General features: G+C 49.9%; 7 protein-coding genes across 7 annotated transcripts; 4 read left to right on the top strand and 3 right to left on the bottom strand.

Moving 5' to 3' along the window:
- The first annotated feature begins 562 nt into the window (after window positions 1-562).
- GGI43DRAFT_286973 (Vps53-like protein) lies at window positions 563-3600 on the top strand. Its single transcript, XM_083201310.1, has 2 exons — window positions 563-2325; window positions 2391-3600. The coding sequence occupies exons 1-2, from the start codon at window positions 703-705 to the stop codon at window positions 3021-3023; spliced, it is 2256 nt and encodes a 751-aa protein (XP_083063227.1). The 5' UTR covers window positions 563-702; the 3' UTR covers window positions 3024-3600.
- On the top strand, window positions 3503-5255 carry GGI43DRAFT_286950 (thioredoxin-disulfide reductase TRR1). Its single transcript, XM_083201309.1, has 3 exons — window positions 3503-4000; window positions 4095-4157; window positions 4226-5255. The coding sequence occupies exons 1-3, from the start codon at window positions 3982-3984 to the stop codon at window positions 5098-5100; spliced, it is 957 nt and encodes a 318-aa protein (XP_083063226.1). The 5' UTR covers window positions 3503-3981; the 3' UTR covers window positions 5101-5255.
- Window positions 5256-5580: 325 nt separating this feature from the next.
- GGI43DRAFT_421154 (UDP-N-acetylglucosamine diphosphorylase) lies at window positions 5581-7139 on the bottom strand (the record flags this gene model as incomplete). Its single annotated transcript, XM_083207907.1, has 2 exons — window positions 5581-5649; window positions 5709-7139. The coding sequence occupies 2 exons, from the start codon at window positions 7137-7139 to the stop codon at window positions 5581-5583; spliced, it is 1500 nt and encodes a 499-aa protein (XP_083063225.1).
- Window positions 7140-9633: 2494 nt separating this feature from the next.
- Window positions 9634-11440, top strand: GGI43DRAFT_397862 (uracil-DNA glycosylase-like protein). The gene has a single exon (XM_083205162.1). It carries the CDS (start codon window positions 10294-10296, stop codon window positions 11281-11283), a length of 990 nt encoding a protein of 329 aa, XP_083063224.1. The 5' UTR covers window positions 9634-10293; the 3' UTR covers window positions 11284-11440.
- A 230-nt stretch (window positions 11441-11670) lies between these two features.
- GGI43DRAFT_397861 (GPALPP motifs-containing protein 1) lies at window positions 11671-13127 on the top strand. Its single transcript, XM_083205161.1, has one exon. It carries the CDS (start codon window positions 11777-11779, stop codon window positions 12761-12763), a length of 987 nt encoding a protein of 328 aa, XP_083063223.1. The 5' UTR covers window positions 11671-11776; the 3' UTR covers window positions 12764-13127.
- GGI43DRAFT_286914 (uncharacterized protein) lies at window positions 13054-13629 on the bottom strand. The gene has a single exon (XM_083201308.1). The coding sequence runs from the start codon at window positions 13519-13521 to the stop codon at window positions 13096-13098; it is 426 nt and encodes a 141-aa protein (XP_083063222.1). The 5' UTR covers window positions 13522-13629; the 3' UTR covers window positions 13054-13095.
- GGI43DRAFT_432115 (E3 ubiquitin-protein ligase RNF103) lies at window positions 13629-15765 on the bottom strand. The gene is made up of 2 exons (XM_083209516.1): window positions 15076-15765; window positions 13629-14946 (listed from the first exon to the last, which is right to left on the bottom strand). Exons 1-2 carry the CDS (start codon window positions 15300-15302, stop codon window positions 13737-13739), a joined length of 1437 nt encoding a protein of 478 aa, XP_083063221.1. The 5' UTR covers window positions 15303-15765; the 3' UTR covers window positions 13629-13736.
- Between the last annotated feature and the right edge of the window lie 5943 nt (window positions 15766-21708).

Here is a 21708-nt window from a genome sequence, read left to right as displayed (position 1 = left end):
ATGGGCAATTCGCCTCTTGAATTTTCATATGATGCATTTTTAGCATCCCGTGATCATAATATCGCCTCTGCCGCATATAATACAATGAGAAGGCCACTCAGAAACTTGCCTACTGTATGAAGAATTACTTGTAATATGTGGTGACATTACTTCGTAGTTAATAGAGAAAAGCAAAGCTGTCATTGAAGACCCATTTTAAATTAAAAATAAATAAGATTGGGCTAACCCACACTTGGTAAGGCTGTGTACCGATCAGGAGCTACTCCATGTCTAAGAGACACTGCCTCGTTCCAGGTTGACACCGGCTTAAGCATCCGCAACACAACACAATCGCTGCTCCGTAATATTGGCGGAATTGTCACTTATCATCGTTGTTGCAGGCACTTTTATTCAATTCTCAGCCCCTTTAATAACTAACTAATAAATATGAATGGCTCTCTCGCGGATCCCTCTGCATCAAGTCTAGACGCAAGTAAGTCGCATGCCCGACTGACCAGCTGTCCTCGCTACTAACAGCAATCTTATGGCACAGTCGACTATGACCCCATTGACCACCTCAACCTCCTGTTTTCGCACCCTTCGGCTGTGTCATCGATAAGCCAGGTTTCCCAATCTCTCAGATATCGCCAGGATGAACTCTCTTACGAAATCAACGCCCTCGAATCTGCCCAGGCCTACGAGCCAGACTCGAGCCTGGAGCGAATGCGATCGGCGCAGACGGAGCTTGCGCAGCTCTTTCGCAAAATCGAGACAGTGCGGTCGCGAGCGATAGAGACAGAACAGAATATTACATCGATGACGGCGGATATCAAGCGGCTGGATGGCACCAAGAAGAACCTGACGCTGAGCATGACGGCGCTGAAACGCCTGCAGATGCTTACAACGGCGTATGAGCAGCTGAGGGGCCTTGCGAAGACGAGACAATATCGGGAGTGTGCCGGTCTGTTGCAGGCTGTGCTGCAGCTGATGAAACATTTCAACAGCTACAGGAGCATAGAGCAGATCGCGACGCTGAGCCGTGAGGTGTCCGAGCTGCAGAGAGAGTTACTGGAGCAGGTCTGCGAGGATTTCGAGATGGCGTTTACAAAGGGGGAGGTCAACGCCAAGAAGAATACCTTGGTAGAAGCATGCCTGGTCATGGACGCCTTGGGAGAGTCGGCCAAGTCCAGACTTGTCAGCTGGTATATTAACACTGAGCTGCGAGAGTATCGCCAGGTATTCCGGGGTAACGACGAGGCGGGAAATCTGGACAATATTGGACGGAGATATGCGTGGTTCAAGCGTATGATGAAGACGCACGAAGACGACCATGCCGCTCTATTTCCTACGCACTGGCGCGTCCATGAGACACTTGCTACCGCCTTTTGCGACGGCACACGCGATGACTTCAAGGGCATCTTGGAGCGTAGTATGCGGCGTCCAGATGGCAACAAGATCGATGTCAACCTGCTTCTCAGCTGTCTACAAGAGACTTTGAATTTCGAACAAAGCTTGGAGAAGCACTTTTCAAACGACCCAAGAGCCAGCATCGACACTCTAAGCTCTACAGAGGAGAAGTCACACAACTTTAACGGCCTCATATCAGTGGCCTTTGAGCCATATCTGAGTCTCTGGGTGGAATCTCAGGATAAACAGCTCGCCGCCATGATACCAAAGTACCGCACGCAGTCTCTCATTCCTCCAGAAGAAGAATTCACGCCCCAGACGGTTATTGCCTCGGCTCTAGAGCTTTTCCATTTCTACAAGTTGACCTTGTCTCAGTGCGCGAAACTGTCTACAAGCGATCGCCTGCTGGATCTTTCAAAAACATTTGCCAAATACTTGGACGAGTATGCTCAGCAGGTGTTGCTGCGGAAACTACAGTCGAGCGGACAGAAGAGCCCCTCTATGCAGGATGCGGTTTTGGTTTTGAATACAGCAGACTTTTGGCATATCAACACAAACCAACTGGAAGAGAATATCAAGAAGCGTATTGATCCAGAGTTGGTATCCAAGGTAGATTTATCATCTCAATCCGATGCTTTCCTGGGCGTGGCAAGCGCTGCTGTGCTGGCTTTGGTGCACATTGTTGAGCTAGACTGCGAGGGAGTCTGGCGAGAGATGAAGAATACCAACTGGAGCACGATGGACAGCGCAGGAGACCAGAGCTCCTGGGTGGGTGAGCTTGTTAACCACGTCAACAGCAAAACGGAAGAAATTCTTGGTATTGTTACGAAGCAGCAGTACGCGAGGGCATTCTGCGACAACCTCGTAGACCATCTAGTAACGGCCTTTATCAACAATATTGTTCAATGTCGACCAATATCCGAGGTCGGAGCTCAGCAGGTAAGACATGTTGACATGGCTAGAGGAATACGTGGGCAATGAAGAGCTAATCGAAATTTTGATAGATGCTTGTTGACAAATACGCACTTACAAAATCCTTTGAAAACTTGATGTCATATTACAATCCATCACCAGCTCAGCAAACACCTTCTGCCACTTTTGTAAGGAGAGTTGAGCAAAGCATGAACCGGATGGACCCTCTACTCAAGACGCTACAAGTTCGCCAGTCGCCGCCAGAGGGTCTTGTACAGGCGTATCTCATACATATTGCGGATCGCTCAGACACAAACTTCAAGAAGATCCTGGAGCTCAAGGGTGTGCGCAAGATGGATCAGATTCACTTGATTGAGCTATTTGGAATCCACCGTGACGGCAGTTCCAACGATAAGCTCTCTCAGAACTCTCCGCTGCTGACACCGCTGATGTTGACATCCAGTCTCAGCAGTGCTGGCGGCTTGGGTGCAATTAACACAGCCTCTACTTCTCTGGGAGGCAGCTCAGCGAGATTTGATGCAGGATCGCTGGGCGAGAAGCTGCTTAGCGCGGCGAGAGACATTAGCAACACTAGCCAGAGCGGCTCGGACAAGGCCACGATCAATGAGAATTTGAGGAACTTTGGAAAGTTCTTCAAGAGAGATATAAGTGGCCTTGGACTTAAATTTGGGATACGCGATGGAGTTGAAGATGGACATCGATGAAGAGCCCATAATATACATTAAGAACCACTAGAAAAGGGGAAGAGTTTGATTTGGATATAGTACTACTATGCGGCATCGCAAATAGATGCCAGCATCTGCATTGAAAACGTCATTAGACTGTCTTCTATCCCCTTGACATCGTATTTTCTTTTTTTTCTTAGAAATCCTCGAATCTAGAATCAGCTCTTCATAAACTGCTACTATCTCTAATCTCGAGCAGATTTGAAGAGAGGGGCTCAGCACGCTGGAAACCGAAAAGGGGGGTTGATTTGGATATAGTAGATTATCATAGTATCGCAAATAGATGCCATACCTGCGCCTAAATCACGTCACCGGACTATCTTCTGTCCTCTTGACCCTTGACACCCTTTTTAGAACTCCTTGAAACTAGAGTCAGCACTTTATTATCAGCTACTCTCTATAATCTCGAAGAGATTCCCACTAGATGTGGCTTGACAAATAGTAGGGAACACCAGCTAACCAGGCTTAGTCATTTGCCTCCCTACGCATACCAGCATATTCCAGACTGAGTTGCCGAAGAGTTACCGCGAAGAGCTTAGAAATCCGAACTCAGGCCGGTTTAGCAAAGAAAAAAATTTGGCCGTGGCTACAGTGTGCTTTAGACCAGGGGTCTTTGACTTTTTTTTAGCAATTTCCAATCGATAGGCTCAGCCCCGCCATCCGCATTGCAGAAACAACTGGCCGAATTCGTCCGTCCGTACTATTTGTTCTATTATCAAGCATCACGAGCTACGACATTATAAATATCCCATCCGACGTCACTCCTTTTCGTCTCTTCCTCTTCTTGTAGATTATACTATAATAATCGCCCAACCTGTTCGCCTCAACTTTTAGACGAACGCTGCGTTCGAGTGCTGGGCTATCGATTGCCGCTGCCGCTACTATTGTTACCAAGAACCCTACAAAGACACCCGTTGTTGAACAAGGAACCAGAAAGATGCACAGCAAAGTTGTCGGTATGTACTTTGTTTTCCTATCTATTGGAACTCTCTTTTGCCTCCATCCATATTGGAGAGAATAACGAAGAATTGGGCTAACTCTCGTGTGCAGTCATTGGCTCCGGCCCTGCGGCCCATACCGCTGCCATCTACCTCGCCAGAGCAGAGTTGAAGCGTAAGTCTACAACATTTCGACCAAAAGAAAAGAAGAACGCACATGTACTAACATATATTTCTATACAGCCGTCCTGTACGAGGGTTTCATGGCCAACGGCACCGCCGCCGGTGGTCAACTCACCACCACCACCGAAGTCGAAAACTTCCCCGGCTTCCCCAAGGGCATCATGGGCCAGGAGCTCATGGACAACATGCGCGCCCAGTCCGAGCGCTTCGGCACCGAAATCGTCACCGACACCGTCACCAAGCTGGACCTCTCCAAGCGTCCCTTCACCTTCAGCACAGAGTTCAACCCCGACGAGACCCACACGGCCGACTCCGTCATCATCGCAACCGGTGCTTCAGCCCGCCGATTGAACCTCCCCGGCGAGGACAAGTACTGGCAGAACGGCATCTCCGCCTGCGCTGTGTGCGACGGCGCCGTGCCCATCTTCCGCAACAAGCCCCTGTTCGTCATTGGCGGTGGTGATTCCGCTGCCGAGGAGGCTACTTTCCTGACAAAGTACGGCTCTCACGTCACCGTGTTGGTCCGACGTGACCAGCTGCGCGCCAGCAAGGCCATGGCCACCCGACTGCTGAAGCACCCCAAGGTCACCGTGCGCTTCAACTCCGTCGCCACCGAGGTCAAGGGCGACGACAAGGGCCTCATGAGCCACCTCGTCGTCAAGAACGTCGTCACCGGTGAAGAGGAGACCGTCGAGGCCAGCGGCCTCTTCTACGCTGTAGGCCACGACCCCGCTACCAACCTGGTCAAGGGCCAGGTCGACCTCGATGGCGAAGGCTACATCCTCACCAAGCCCGGTACCACGGAGACGAGCATCCCCGGTGTGTTTGCTGCTGGTGACGTTCAGGACAAGAGATACCGCCAGGCAATTACCAGTGCCGGTACTGGATGCATGGCCGCTTTGGAGGCTGAGAACTACCTGACCGAGCTGGAGTAAGAGCAGATATGGATTTAGCATATAGAATAGAAGGCGTATATATACCTCAACACATACAAATTTTGATTTAGAGCACAAAAACTAGTCCCAGTAGACCACAGTGTTAAAATAGATATATATGACATTCATCATATATGCTGGAGCTTGCAATATGCAAAAAAAAAAAAAGACAATACATTTCTGAGACAGCATCCCAAACGCTCATCATACAGCGGAAGGAGTCATATATATAATACGGTACCCCTCCTACAGAGTACAAACTTCATACTCTATGTATTCCAGCTCTTTGCCCTTTGTCTAGTTCCTTTTATGATCGTCTGCAGATCGCTCGACAGAATAGATATGGCCTGTCCGCCACAAAGGCCCTCGGCTTCCATAAATTCATCCATGCCCATGCTACAAATAATTACTCTAGTGCTAACCAATGCTGATATCAAAAAAACGAAAATTCACACAATATCCTTTGCTTTCTTTTTACTTTTACTCCAGCTCCAGCACAGCGGGGGCTGTGATGGTCTTGCCCTTGAGGTGCTCCAGTCCCTCACCACCCTATAACTCATATTAGTACAAGTTTAAAATTTATAGTAGTTAACAAAGCGAGAACTTACGTAGCTGATGAGAGGAGAAACCTCGACACCTCCCTCTGAGATGACCGTGGCACCGGCAGCTTGGACCCATCGAAGGCCCTGGTTCATGATATCAGCCTTGCTGGTCTCGGGGTCGTCCTGGCCGGTACCGCTAGCGTTCTTCAGAGGAGAAAACTCATCGATACGGTTAACCTCCATGCAGGCAAACTTGTCAAGAGCCAGGAGAGGGAAGCAGTCAAAGACAAACTGCTCGAGCTTGATACCGTTGGGCTTGGCAGGCTTGATCAGCTCACCAGACTCAAGGTCAGTGGCAGGGATCTTCTTGCGGGCGACGTGGTGGGGCAGCTTGTGAGCCCACAGAGGGATGCTCTCCAGGAAGCTGAAGGAGTAGTAGTGGTTGACAATGTTGGCAGCACGGTACTTGAGGAGTTCGGGGTTGCTGGGATCACGTGCCTCAGCAGTCTCCGTGTCAATCTCGGAGTACTCAACAACGTCAGGCTTGCCGTTCTTGGTGAGGATCAGGCCGACAGACTCGGTAGCATCACGCTTTCGGACGACCTTGGTGGCAATGTCGACGTTCAGGGATGCGGAGAAACCGATGAAGACGGGGTCAGCGACCTTGACAAGGCAGTTGTCAACGCAGTAAGCGTGGATATGCTGGATACCGCGCTTGCGCATGTCATCCAGAACGCCAGAAACGATGAGAGCCTGGTAGATACCGCCGTTGCCATCAGGGGCGACGGCAACCTTGCCCTTGCTCTCTAGAATGATCTTACCCTCGTTGGAGATGCAAGGCAGAACACCCTGCTCAAAGATCTTGACATTCTCCTTCTTGAGGCCAAAGAAGTTGTTCTCGACGAAAAACTCCTCAGTAGGCTTGCGAGTAGGTCCACTGGTCATGACGTACCAAGGAACGACGACGTTGTCAACGCCAGCCTTCTTGGCAGCCAGCTGCTCGACCTTGCGGATGCGCTCAGCCTGAATCTTGAAGAGGGGCTTGTGTGAGGGCAGGCCGATGTCAAAGCAGCCCTTGGGAGCGGAGCTTCCAAGCCTGGTTCCCTGGCCACCAGCCATGAGCACGACAGCAACCTGGTTGCTGCCAATAAGGTCAAGACCGGACTCATACCACTTGTTAATATCGACCGGGCTCGAGTCCAGGATACTGGCGCAGGCGGACTCGGGGAGGGGCTCAAGCTTGGTAGCGGTCTCCTCAACCTGGGGCGGGTTCAGGGCTCGGTCGGTGATCTGGTTGATGTAGACTGGGTCAAAGCCAGAGAGCTGCTCGAAGAAGGCAGCTTTCTCGGCAGTGCTCAGGGAGTCGTAGAAAGTGAAAACATGGCCCTGGTCGGCCTTGGTGTACTTCTCCTTGAGCTGAGCAAGGGCCTCAGATGAAGGCTCAGTGTAGCCATTGGTGTGGCCGTTGGTGTGGCCATTGGTCTTAACAGCTGCCATTGCGTAGGTGAGAGTGGAAACAGAAATAAAGGAAAACAAGTATTAAGATGTTGATAGATGGTAGAATATGGTATTAGTATAAGGATACAAGCGAGTGTAGATCCCAATGGACGGTGGCAGTGGCGGAGGAGGGAGGAATGGAGAGAAGAGAGGAAGTGATGATGTCGAGGAAAGTAAAAACCAGGGAAAGTTCCAGTAAAGTATGCGAAGGAGGCCGGCTTTGGCCAGGAGAGATAGGAGAAAGCCTTCTGCTAGAGGCTGATGGAAGCGGACCTGCTCTCCACCCCGGGAGTACCTGCGTCGCCACGCCGCACGGCGCTGCAGGCCAAGTTGTTCGGAAGTATCCCCCTCGTACTGCCTACCAAGTCCGTACCTGAGACGCGCCTCTCTCCTGGCTGACGTCGTGCTGCCTCTAGCCACTTGCCCACCCCTCCAAAAACCAAAAAATGCCCTTCTAGCTTTCTAGGGGGGCCGCATTAGTGCGAGGAGCTTAACAGGCCCAACCAGCCCACCAAACTTTAGCGGATGTTCGTACATGAAGAAGACCGCTTCCCCCCTGTGAATACCGCATTGATACCGGGCAGGTTTCTGTCTTAGTATTACCGTAGCACCACACGTGAACTAATTGCTGCAATAGAAGCAAGTATCGATACTTTACCGCTGGCTATTGATAGATATTCGGAGATGAAGGCACAAAAAAATACAATCAATCTCTAAAAATGACTAGCGGCAACGAACTAAAGCCAGCGGAAATATGCTGCTGCTATTTTGAGCTTCTTAGGGAGGCGGTGCGGCAATTGGCTTGTCAGCCCTCCGCCTCGCAGGAACGCTGCAGGCGCCTTCTGCATACGCTGTGGGCTTCACTGGCCAGCTAAAACCCCTAGCGCTGCCAGTGGATTTCGCACCTAAAAGTTGCAGTGAGCGCTCAGCTACCGAAAAAGCTGCTGCTTCCAGCCGTCTTAGTCAGGGAGAAGAAAAAAGCCCTGGCTGAAGATATTTCGACGTGTGATGCGCATTGTTGATGGATCGCTATTGTCAGCTAACGCGATGCACTTCTCTTTTTCACCTGTTGTTTGCCCATTTTAGAAACGATAAACAACAACAGAGGGCCAGTTGATAGATGCTGCATGAGTAGCTGCAGCACATGCGCATCCGAATGCAAGTCCGGCTACCCACGCCACGGAGCCGATCTCCCCGTATGGACCCTCCTGAGAAAACGTCAACATGGGCTGGATACGAGCGCCAGGGCAGCGGGCCTCCCGATTCGAGCCGCACACGGTTTCGTGTGTCTCTGGCCCCTATCTTTTGCTTTGTTGATCGGGGTGGGATGACGATGATGGGTGTGCGACGTGCATGTGTGTGCATCCCTACAGATGATTGCTGGCAGCGTGACGTCTATTTGCCATTGCTTCTCTATCTATCTATATATATATATAAGATTGGTTTGTAGCTGTGATTTGTGATCGGGATTTTGAGAAACCCCTGTACAAGGTATTGCTTCTAGAAGTATAGGTATGGATATCAGTATTTTCCCAGAGATGTTGCCAGCATCCCTGCGGCAACCAAGCCGACTCAGCACGGCCATGATCTTTGTTTTGGCTTCGCTGGTCAACACCCTCTTGTATGCTGGCTTGACGGTGAGGGCCAAGGGTTCGTGCAGGGACTGCTTCTTCTCACGACGCATTCCGTATGGAGTGCTCCACACATACCTAATATCCCGTACTTGTAGTGCTAGCATCACGCATGGACGAAGGAGCAACAATACCTACTCATAGCTTTTGCTTCATTCAGCAAAATGGTAATCAGACAGACTGCAAAAACAAGATTTCTGCAAGGGGCGGGTTGCAGCCATGCGGTGTTAGTGTCGAATCGTGTCCACGTTTGTATGGCTTCTGCACAACTTGGGGGAGGACCAAAAGAGCCTCCCCCTGACCCAACTGCGGTGACCGAGATGTTGTAATATTGCAATATCAGTAGTGGCTACTACTCTGTACCTGTACTTCAAATATATCTGAGAACTAGTAGATGCAGCCACTGGCTTCGGGAGTTCACCGCAAGTTCGCTTCATTCACATTAATCGGCATAAGCTGGGAGTTAGTAGTGGTAGCGACTGACAGGTCAGTCGGCCCCTGCATGCTGCTTGACTTCTAGATTATCACTGCCATCTCGATGATCAGATAGTAATAGCTGGTACATACAACCTCCTGAGACACAAGAAAAAAGGACAAAACCTACTGGCTCGGCTTTGCTTATCGTGGGAGGTTGGTCCATGTAATGCGTAACGGAAATGCTTACCGGTCTTTTTTTGGCTGGAAGTGGTGAGCGACTAGCACGTGATTGGTGCTGCTGTTTTCTTTCCTCTGCTTGATATAGATTTGTATACACTTCCCTAAGATTACATACTGCCGAGACAACCACGTTTGCAACATCAATCGACCGACTGGTCTATCACATCCCACCATGTTGATACTGCTGGATCCCAAATTGCCTTGCGGCACAGATGATGCACGATCTCCCGCCCCGTGCGCGCGGGCCAAGTAATGGAACAGCTGGTCTGTGGCTGTGTCAACGCTAATAGTAATACTTGTTGGTTCTTAGTGCCGGCAGCCTCAAAATCAGCCGCTCCACGAAGCCCCCAGTCCAAGATGGGTGCCAAGATGAGAGAATGCAAAAGCTGCTTCAAATAAATCGTTCGCCAATTAATTGCTGTTTTTTCCCCAGAGGGCTTGACTCAGCCGCAGATTTTACTACTAGTGCCCGAACTACTGTTACTACTAGCACCAGCAGCATTGATGATAGTGTCCTATATCCCATCCCCTGCCAAAGGATTCGGGTTTGCCAGCCAATGCTTAAGCAGCCACATATAATGGCTGATTAGTAAGTGTGGCACAAATATAGATGGCGTACTCCTTTTGTCATATTTGTACCGTTCATGATCTTACAGGTCACTCCAGCGAAAAAGGAATTTACCAGGCAGACTTTCTTGACAATCTTTGAAACATGAATCTAAACAAGTCTTAGCGTGTCATACCAAGCCAAACAAGAACAAAAAATCCCGTCTAAATAAGCATCGTCAGCATCAAATTAGGCACCGAGTAGACCTCAGCTTATACACGTCTTCACGCCCTTTCACGTGTTATACCCGCCGAGTGATATGATGAGCGATTCCAGCATGGAGCCAGAAGTTGAGATTCCAAATGCGAGCGAGAGTGTAGATGCTCCAAAAGCGGCAACATTTGAGGGACGCTTACAGTTGAAAGACTTCATGTACAGCGCCCCACAGCAGTCTATACGGAGGAGTCCTCGGTTTGCTGCTGCGTCTGAATCACCATCATCATCCTCAGTGACCAGCGTGACGAACCCTCCATCATCCAAGAGGAGGCGTCAGACAGAAACTCCGGATTCATCATCTTCATCTCCGCAGAAGAAGAAGCGGAATCGTCCCAAGTCTGGCTATGCTCCACCTTCAACTTATGCCCACTTACCGGAGCTGCCTGATGCCGTTGCGCCCAATCTCCTGGTATTCTTTATCGGGCTGAACCCTGGCATAGAGACTGCTCGGTCAGGCCATGCTTATGCACACCCATCCAATCTATTTTGGAAACTCCTCTTCTCGAGCGGCGTGACGCCTGTGCCGTGCCGTGCCGATGAGGACAGGCAGATGCCGGAGCGATATAGCCTTGGGCTAACCAATATAGTCGCACGGCCCAGTCGGAACGGCGCTGAGCTGAGTAAACAGGAGATGGATGATGGCGTCGCCCTCTTGGAAGAAAAGGCTCGCAAGTGGCGACCAGAGAGCATGTGTGTCGTTGGTAAGAGTATCTGGGAGAGCATCTGGCGTGTACGTCACGGGTCTCCCGTAGGCAAGGCTTTCAAGTATGGATGGCAAGACGAGTCTGAGAATATGGGCATCATCAAAGGTGAGTGGGCAGGGGCAAAGGTGTTTGTTGCAACGAGCACCAGCGGTCTCGCAGCATCAATGTCCCCAGCCGAAAAGCAGGCCGTATGGAACCAATTGGGCTCCTGGGTCAAGACAAGGAGAGGAGAAAGAGAGATTGAGAAAGAGAGGGGAGCTGAAAAGGATACAAATCCTGAGAAGAGTGAAGCTGGGCAAATAGAGACAGCGGATGACGCAGATTCATAGCATTAGACAGCTTTTTGATCATATGCTTGTTAGTTCGAAATGACATACTAATACTCATCAAGGTGCCGTGCCAAGGGGGACAAAGAAACAAGACCAAGTACACCAAGTACACTAAGTAGAGGACAATAGAAGGAATAATATACAGTGTGCGTAATAATAGAGCTGCGTGATTAAAATTAAATAAATAAATAAATATATATATATATATATATATATATATTACAGCAAACTATTATGAAATTATTTGGGCTGTTCATAGTAGTATTCGCCTATAAGCTATAAGTGTTCTATGTGCCGGCTACACCCCCACCAGAACCAATCATACGCGCCGCGCAAATCCCGTCCTCCACCGATATGACATCGTCTTTTAGCTAGCTAGAACTACAAGCTTTCCCAAGCTCCTTCACCTACACCTCTCGAACCCGTCCAAAACTCTTCCCTCAACCACAATAAATAATTCCAAGGAGGAGAGGGCAAATCGAATACCAATATAATGTCATCTATCGGGCCCCAACTCCCACCTCATCTCACAAAGAGAAAACATGACGACGACGACGAATCCACATCCTCGTCCAACAAGCATCCCCGACGCGACGATAACAATGCGCAGCCTTCACGGAACCAAGATGAGATAGACATCAATGGCTCCGACTCAGATTCAGAAGACGACTATGGCCCTCCCAGGCCATCTATCACACCAGCAGAGCCTGCTTCTCGGAGTGTAGGACCATCTCTTCCACCGCACCTCGCCGCAGCCGCAAACAACGAAGACGAGATCAATCTCTCCGACTCAGATTCAGACCTTATGCCACAACCTCCTCCAGCCGCTGCCGCTGCAAATCCTCCCAATGCAAACTCCGACTCTGAATCCTCAGACGACGACGACGACGACTTCGGTCCCTCCCTCCCCTCCGCCTCAGCTCCTCGCCGTCAAATCGGCCCATCTCTTCCTCCCTCCGAACTCGACGACGCCCCCAAGCGAGACGAATGGATGATTGCCCCTCCGCCCTCCTCATCAACCTTTTCCGAGCGCGACACTACGAAAATCCGCGCCCGCAAATTCGCCTCCAAGCCTTCAGCTAAACCATCTTCAGCCCCCGGCGCTCCTTCAATATGGACCGAGACGCCCGAGGAAAAGCTCAAGCGCCTGCAGGACTCTGTGCTCGGACGAACATCAGCGTCTTCTGGCGAAGCAGGCGGCGCTTCGGAGCTGGAGCGGAAGAAGCAGCTCCGCGATGAGGCCCTCGCGGCGGATATTCATGCTCAGCGCGGGAAGACGCTTCTGGAGGAACATCAAGGCGGGAAGAAGAAGGCTGGACCGTCAAGACCGGAAGATGAAGAGGATGATCCGAGTAAGAGGGCGTTTGATAGGGAGAAGGATATGGCGGTTGGTGGACGGATCACGGCGACGCAGAGAAAGGAGCTGATTAACAAGAGTGCCAATTTTGGGGGGAGGTTTCAAAAGGGATCATTTTTATAATAGCGAGTTTGGAAACACATATTTTGACATGACGAATTTTGCATATAAAAGACAAACAGCCTATAGACGCGTTCAAATCTATACGGTTATATCACACATCTTTTACAACTACAATCAAGTTATGCAAGATTCGGATCATTTGACAGGATGAGTTTTGCATATATAATAGGGAGGTATAATACTTATATCATAGACATATGGTCTATAGACGGCGTTTAAATCTATCGGTTTACAATATCCATTTACATATTTTACAGTCACATTCAAGTTACAAGTTTCGGGTCCAGGCAGATATATCTTCTTCACTGCTCCTGTATATTGATAACATCGAGCTACCAAAAGACTATAGCCACCCAACTCCGCCGCTGATATATCCCATACCATCCTCCGTCTTCACCTAACGCTAGGAGCTCCCGAAGTGTAAAAGCGATAATTTTCCTGACCCAATGCAGGCTAACATAAAAAACAAAAGCCCATTCGTACATAAAAAGAAACCCATCTCCTTTCATACATAAAATAGAAAAAAAAAAGCCATCATCGCCCTGATTCTCCATATTTCCCAAAAAAAGGCTACCATATTTTAAAAAAAGAAAAAAAAAGACAAAAAGATACCTTACCTTTTGTTGTTTCTCCCATTCAAAGAGCTCATATATACTGGACGGTTCCACTTGAACGATGGAATGTGTGCTTTGTCGTTTGAATGGATAACAACATAAAGAGAAAAGAGGAGGGGTGAAACCCTGCCGAGATGCTTTCATAATGCGAGATAAATTCCGAGACGGTGGTGTATATGACTATATAAGTCTTTCATGACGGGTGTGTTCAACACATATGTTGGTAGAGAGAGAATGCCATCGCTGCCTTGATGAAACAGGCTCAAAAATAAAGTAACCAGACTGAGGACGGATAAATCAGGTGAAGAGGAAACCCAAAAAAAACACAAACGCCAAATACAAAGACGCAACAAGCCTCTTTATGTAGAGGTGGCGGGCGGTTGTGTGCCTGCCTCTAGCTGGGACGGGGTCACTGCCGGTGCCGCATTTGTTGTTGAGGGCGCCTCGGTCGACCGTCCGAAGCGGAAAGTGTGTCGAACAGAGGCAAGCAGGGTGCCCTGAGCAGCTGGCTGAGCGGTCTCAGTTTGGCCTTGTTGGTGTGCTATTCTGGATTCTATCGCCGTAGTCTGAGCCCTTCTCCGAAGTGGGAACTGGAACACGGAAGGCCGGGTGCTCGAGTTGTTGTTATTGCTACGGCTGTTGCGGTTACTGTTGCGGTTACTGCTGCGGTTGCTGTTGCTGTTGCGGTTGTTACGAGAGCGGCCGCCCGATCGGAAAAAGGCCGCTGTCAGACTCGCGGGCAAGTTCATGCGAGAATTCTGGCGTGGGTCCAGGTTGGCATTGTTAGCGGCAGCAGGGTCGTTCTCTGGGTTGGGTCTGGGCTTCGGGATGTAGTAATCGGCCTTGCACAGCGGGCAGCATGCGCGACGGCTAGTCAGCCAGGGATCGACGCAGACGGCATGGAAGGTGTGGCCGCATGTCAATCCGCGGACATCGTCGTCGTCCTCGAGGGTATCGATACAGATGGCGCAGGTATCGCCAGGTGTGTTGAGGAGTTCCGGTGGCAGAGCAGCATTAATGTGCTCGTCGTCTTCTTCTTCGTCTTCATCATCATCCTCTTCGCTGGACGTTCGTTTCAAGGTGTCATGCGGCATCACGGGTCCGTCCTCCTCAGAGGTTTCGCCGACAGTGGCAGTAGTGTCTTTCTTGTCTTTCTTGTCATCGTCCTTGGTAACGTTTTCAACAATGACTGGCTCAGTTTCGGTGGCTGGTGATGCAACCGGTGATGCGACATCGTCGACTGCTCGGACCTCGGTTGACGTGCGCTCTTTCTTGGCAACCTCTGGGACTGCCAAGTCTACCTGATGAATACTGTTCGGCCGACTAGGCGTGCCAATGCCTCCGGCAGTAGGCAGTCCATCTCGAGCGCGCTCCGAAACCCATGTCTTGTACTTCATCATGGGGAACTTGTCGTTGACCTCGTCCATGGTCATGAGCTTCTTCTCACGCCTTCTTCGGTGAGGTCGAGGCATGTTTTCCAGAGTGATTGGTTCACCATCTTCGTTGGTCATGTTTCGCGCTCGGTTGCGGGCGTTGTACCTAAAGCAGTACTTGACGCCAACAATGATCCTGTCAAGTGGGTTAGACAAAGACATGATAATTAGGATAACAACAAAATCAATTGAGAGGGACATATGCATGTGTGCGGATGGAAATGGATGTACGTATGCTAAGACGGCAAAAATTTTGAGTGCTTACCAGAGATTTGTAAAGACTACGCCAAAGCCCAAAGCCACAAAAAATAGTAGTGGCGAACTGGATCCGCTGCTCTTGTTGTTGTTGTTGGAGCTATTTGTGTTGGAGGGAATGGCCGTCTGCGGACTGGTAACGTCGGACGATGTAGTCGTCGCAGATTGTGTTGTAGTCGTCGCAGCTCTCACGACAATATGGGCAACCTCTCCGAGAACCTGGTCAATGACAGCCATGGCGGTTGGTTAATTGCTGCAGAACGTTGATTGCTGCAGAACGAACAGCGATGGCAGGCGGCAGCGATGGACTCGAGGCCTTGGTTTGTTTTTACACGTGCCGAGACACAGACAGCATGGATCGTGCGACGGTGGTCGGGCTCTCTATTTCCAGAGCGTTGCAAAGGCTCGGAGTCGTCGGAGTGCTGAGGCGGTGCACCATGCAAGGCTGAAGTTGGAGCGCTCTTTTTTTTTGTTGGAGTCGTTTGTTCCTTGGCCTGATTGCTTGTTTCTATTCTGGTTCCTTTCTATTTCTCCTTGTTGTCGCCTCCAGGCGGAAAGAATTTATGTATGGGGAGGCGAGAAGAAAAAAGAAGCACACGATCCTCCCTGCGAATCGACGGCTACAGACGCTGAAGGGAACGGGCGTCCTTTGAACGGTTGCTTTCGCGGCTTACGACACGCGCAGGAGGGAGGAGGAAGCAGGAAAGACGAACTAGCAGTATTAAATGGGAAAAAGAGAGACCCAGGAGCATCAAATGGATTCGAAACTGCGGAGTGCAGCAGCAGGTGGAGCGACTTTAAGAAAAAGAGGGCGGGCGATTCGAACAGCAATTCGAAAGTGAGTGAGAGCGAGAGACGGGACCCATTCCATTCAGCATCAGGAACCCAGGCCTTGGCCTCGACGGTCGTGAGTACCTGCAACCAGCGTCTGAGTCGGCGCGGCCGCGAGGTATGGGGTACCGCCCTTTGGCGACGGGGCACCAGGAGAGCGGCTTGAACCCGCTGCTAACGACCACCGCCAGCTTAGCTGCCTTAGCACTAACTAGCTGCTACAAGCAACTAGCGCTACTACCACAGCAGGGGCGCCAGTGGTCTCCCCTCTTTTTACTGCTCACCATTACAGCAGGTTGGTCGTTGGAGGGAGGGGGGTGCGCCACCTCGACGCAATGGGCACTGTGTGCTGGACCGGTCGCTCGCTGCGCTGTGCTCAATGGCTGTGGACGGGGCTTGCGCTAACGAGGCCCGCTGGGGGAAGCGCTTCGGCGCTCAAGAGCTCAGAGGGCGCTGCTGGGGGTGGAGCCGGGCCTTTGGTGGCTGCGACACGCTGGTCTCCAGGGCCGTATTACCGCTGTAGCGTGAAGCGTATTCGAGCCTGTTTGGCAGTAGGTCAGTACATGCGCCGTCGGCGTTGCAGTTGTGCCGGGGGGGGGCGTTTGGGTGCTGTGCAGTGCTGGATCTCGAATAGAAGAGATGTACTTTGCAGATGGCAATTGGCAGCAGGATGAGGCTGCGCAAAGCTACAATAATACGAATAAAATACGCAGGTCGTATGTAAGACAATTGCTAGCAGCAATCCTATGTACTCATGCATGTACTTCGTATTGCGCACACGGGACGGTTCGGTCGGACAATTAAGGTCCATGTGCGTGCGTTCAATATACGGCCACATGTAGGTATCCTGTCCAATGCTACATTGCATCTATTACCTGCGCATCTCAAAAGGCAACGCAACGCAACATTGATTCAGCCAAGCCGAGATGCAGCTGAAGCATTAAACTTAATTCAATCTCGCCTCCCCTCGCTTATTGAGTCAAGGCAAAGACCTAAAAGCGTGATGCCGCTGCCCTTCGGTTTCCGCAGCCGTAGCGCCTCAGCCGTCGGCAGGGGCGAAAAAGCAAAAAAAGGGCACCAAAAAAAGGAAAAATGACTTGGTGAGCTATCTATTAGCTGAAACCAAGGCAACCCAATGAATTTCAATTGTCTCACAATAGGGCCACAAATAGCAGCAGAACCCACCGCCAGCCAGGCTCAACTCGGGGTATTTTTCTTTTCGTTTCCTTGGTTGTCAGGCCCCCCATTTATTTGCTGGTATGTATATCTCAGATGTCGGACAATCTACTCTTGACGTTAGAGTTGCTTACGCAGCACGTTCCTGGAACTCTACTCGACCCGCCTGCCACACACACAAATACGATTAGCCGGCCCGGCGTGAGAAATTAAAAGAAAGAGAAAAAAAATTAGGAAAAATCGTATCTATCGTATCTGCGAATGCGACTCATTCGGCGTTGAAAGAGGAATAAACTCGGACTTTGATCTGACTGCCTACGCACTTGCTACTCGCACGTTGGGGCCGTGGAGATGTGGACCTGGACAGGCGCCGAACGTTTGAAGCCGTCAGCTGTTTTGATGTCATGGCCGGTCCCCTCTTTGCAAAAAGGTGCGCCGAGCACGGCACCGATCACCGTTTGGCGGCTTCGGCTTCGGTGACGGTGGGCTGCATTGCAGAGAGATCCGGCGCTGTAAGCGAATGCTTGGCCATTCTTTCTTTTTCGCTTTATTCTCTGGAGATGATACGTAATGTGGAAATGCAGATTTCCCCCAATGAGTTACCGCTGCCACTGTACGGAGAACCCTGGCTGGATCTGCCTTACTAGTTGCGTGGAGGCGATCGTTTTGTTCCATCATTGGCATTTGGCATGAGTGCTATCGACGCCAAGCGATACAGCAGCGGGCTGAAGGCGCTGAGCATGACTCCAAAGGAGAATATGCCAAAACAATAGATGGAAGCCTATATGCTGCTCGTTGGGGACATGTTTCTCGAAATCTATTTTTGATGCACGTCTAGACCCCGTGCCGTGTCTCATTCTTCGGCAGTATTATATGTCCCTAAATATTTGAAACATGCATTGTTCTCACAATTCATAGGCCAATTCTGCGTTGCCCTGTCTTTTCTGTTGCTGATAATAGGTATCCTATACCAGCTGCATACCTGCCCGGTTGTCGGCCCCAAGCCGCGTCTGGCCTTGTTAGTCGAGAACGGCCCAAGATGCTTTTGGCTTCGTGCCATTCCCGGGTGGCGATCTGTGGCTGGCTAACATGCTCTGCTCTGGTAGGCCGCCTCCTGCCTAAGCGCCATTTCTAGATCCGAGACGATGCGAGAGTTTTGCTGCCAGGGCACAAGTTTTTTGTGTACTTGTATGTGCATAAAACAAAATGAGGGTCAAAACGGTCCATCATGTTTCCTTGTTGTCGTTTCCCTTCCAGATCCCTTCAAATGTCGCACTACGAGCGACAGTCGAAGAGGGGCGGTGGATGCTGGCGGCTCGGATCAAGATAGCAGAGCAGCCCTGGTTAAAATGTTAATCGTCGACTTGATCTCTGAGCTTGGCGGAGGTATCCCCCGCTTTGGAATCCCCTGCCAAAAAGCGCTCGCTTCTGAGGGTCGAGTGACATGTATCCCGCCACTACCGGGCGTACTGTGGCATCTCTGCGACTCTGTTGCGTGTTTCACTGCCTCAAGCAGCTGTTGGTGTATTATTTCCCGCTAATATCCATCGGATCTCCCCTGCTCCGGGGCGTGACGCTGCTGTGTTGGATGCCATACCAGTTGACAGATACGGAGCCCTCCGAAAGAAATAGAAAGTGGCCTACTCAAGCTACTATTCCCGGAGGAGCATCTGGAGGATGTCTGTGCAGGCAATATAACTAATCGATTAATTGGACATACCGAATGGCCCGTGCAGCCAATGTGCTGTGTTGGTCAACGGTCAGTCAGTGTTGTGCATTTCAATTTCAATAGTGGTATGTCTGCATGTCTTACTCGGCATAATGCATGTGTGTACGTACTGTCCGTACTTGGAGCCATCTGGAGACCAAGGCATGAGTTCTTTCTTTGACGGACGCACGACCGGATTTCACATCCACATCCACCGGATTTCTCTCCATGCTGCGAAAACGGCCTTGAATCGTCGACTGTTTGTCCTGAACCAGCCACGACTCCGCCAGACCCTCCCGCCGTCAGATGCCTCGAGCGGCTAGCCGCGAAAAGTGAGTGCATTGGATTGGGCCGTCGTTGGGACTTTGTTCGCGCGCAAGCATCAGCCTCTACGGTATTAGTCCAGTGAGGGGGGCGTATCGACAGTGTGCAAATCCCCCGCCGTGCACTGTCTCCTAGCGTCGATGTTGATGCGGAGCTAATGCCCAGAGGCCGTTTTTTCCTCACACCCTTTCGAGCAGGCAAAATGCGTGCAAAGTGCCTATTGGAGAAGGGATTTGTTTTGCATGGATGACGACAGCATGCACTAGGAAGATTATGATGGCTCAGCCTTGATTTTCCGTGAATTTGGAATTGGACAAGTTGTGAGATATGGATGCCGATGCGAATGCGAATACTATCTGATCTGCTGGAGCCGGGACAATCTAATGTAGTTGATCCGACAAGACGAGGCACGAGAACAGAAACTGCTCACTAGTATAGCAGAGTAAGCAGGGCGAGTTTAGCATTTTTTTGACGTGCGTCAAATCGGCATTGGGCTTGATGCATGCTCGGCCATCTCTTTGCTCCCGTCTTCCGCGATCATGTAAGGAGTCAGGGACACTATTGATTTGAAATTTGCGGCTGAGGCACGAGCAACGACGTCGAATTGGCCCAATCAGTGGCCCATGTTGAGAAATTTTATGTATGTGCAATCGTACATTAGGGCCAAATTGTATATCCAGCCAACGTGAAAGGAGACAAAAAGCAAAGGAAAAAAAACTGCTAAAAGGAGTAGAACAAGGAGAGTGCTGTAACACCGTTAATCTGTACACCATTGCCATCACGGAATTTGAACTCGAATAGCTCGCACAGTTGGACAGCCTTTTTCGCTCTGCTGACATCATGGACATCCTGACCGGGTAGCGGTGCCTGAGAATCACCGCCTTTCCTTCTCCATCGCGCTGCTTGGACCACTTAAACCGACAGATGATGGTGCCGGTTGCACCGCCTCGCCAGAAATGACACGAAGTGTGACAAATCGATGATGGAATTACCAAAATAACCTCATAATCCTCTCTTTTGACACACGCATGACCCATGACCTGTCTATCTATTTTATCTATCTTGTATCTGATATGTAGCATCTTGTGATTCTCAGCTCTCGATACATGAATACGACTCTGCTCCATGTTGTCTGCTGGGATGTTGGCATTATCTAATCTTGCTCACACGCCCCAAATGCAGCAACCAGCCAAGCCTCGCTCTACTCCATAAATGTGTCACCACTTACAGCAGCTAGTTTGCTTTTACTACTTCCATTTTCTTCGATCTATTCTAGAATCAAAACCCGCTAGCGTTTCCGGAACTTGCAGCAAGCCGACGGCGCTCGGAGCAATATCTTATTTTTTTTTTTTTTTGCATCTTCTTGTTTCTTTACATCTCCCCATCATCACACGCCTGGATACGCAAATAGGGCTTGTCGTCACGCCGTGTGCAGCGTGACCAGCTTTGAAGATCCGCTTCCCCTCTCCCGGGTGGGCTCCGGATTTCACAATTTGCGGATTAATCCCAGCGACGGGGCCGTTTAGCCGCCGCTGCAGCGGAAATGGTGGCTCTTTTCTCACTTGATTCCTCAGCTCAGTCGATGGAGAGGAAAAAAGAGAAAAAAAGCATGAGATTAGGAAACTGATGCTCAATCATGAGGCCAATGGTATGATTAATGCCATGGACTCAGTCGACTTAACTTGATCATCGCTAGGAAAAAGTTATAGCCGGCAGTTTCGTTTCACATTTCTGTATAAGCCACTGCACAGTTCATTACGCGGCCTCGGCCTTTGTTAGCGTTATCACGTAATACCTTATTGATACATGCAGAGAGATCAGTAGTTGTCAAAGCAGTTGCGCCGAGTGTATGTAATTCCAACGGACTTCACTTATGCGCTCCGTAAACGTTATAGTGCTCCATAAACAATGGAATGTTTTGGCTTTCCACAGATAAGGTTGTCATGCCTTTGTAGCACACACAAGTTGCACACGGGAGTTTGACATGTGGTTCCCTGTCAACAACTTTAATGGCTTTGCGTTATTTCTTTGCTATAAGTCACTTGAATCAAGTCTCTTTACATCATTTCTATATAATACATAGAATATGATCCATAAAATATACAAGTGAAAAAAAGTCAAAACGAAATCCCATCGGATCTTTCGGTTTGTTCTTCCATCATCATGCCATTACATCTTTCTTTGGCGGTGGGTCATTCACTTCAAAGAGAAAAAAAAAATGAAAAGTTTTTCCAAGTTTATTTATGTGGATTTCATCGGTACACCTATCTAAGCCATTCTGTTGATATTTAACCTTTGTGAATGGCGTCGTCCGTACCTGTTTCGTGGCGCTCGCAGCCTTGGAAATCCCGCAAGCCTTGTAAGCCACAAGGGAGAGTAAAGATATGCCCTTTTCCGAGAACGGATGACACCGAAAACCGGAAGGAATATGAAATGGAAGAATTCATTGCTGTCTCTAGAACCCTTATGTGGATAGGATTGTTAAGCCTGATATTCTAAACTGCTCTTGACTGATGATGGGTTATTTATCCACGTAGCTTGTATAGAGGACAATGTTGACGAAACATGCGTTATATATATAATATAGTTAGTTATATAGTAGGG

Source organism: Trichoderma evansii (assembly GCF_050947405.1).
Source record: "Trichoderma evansii strain SZMC 28006 chromosome Unknown GGI43scaffold_4, whole genome shotgun sequence".
NCBI classification, from domain to species: Eukaryota; Fungi; Ascomycota; class Sordariomycetes; order Hypocreales; family Hypocreaceae; genus Trichoderma; species Trichoderma evansii.
This window is presented reverse-complemented; position numbering and strand designations above follow the sequence as displayed.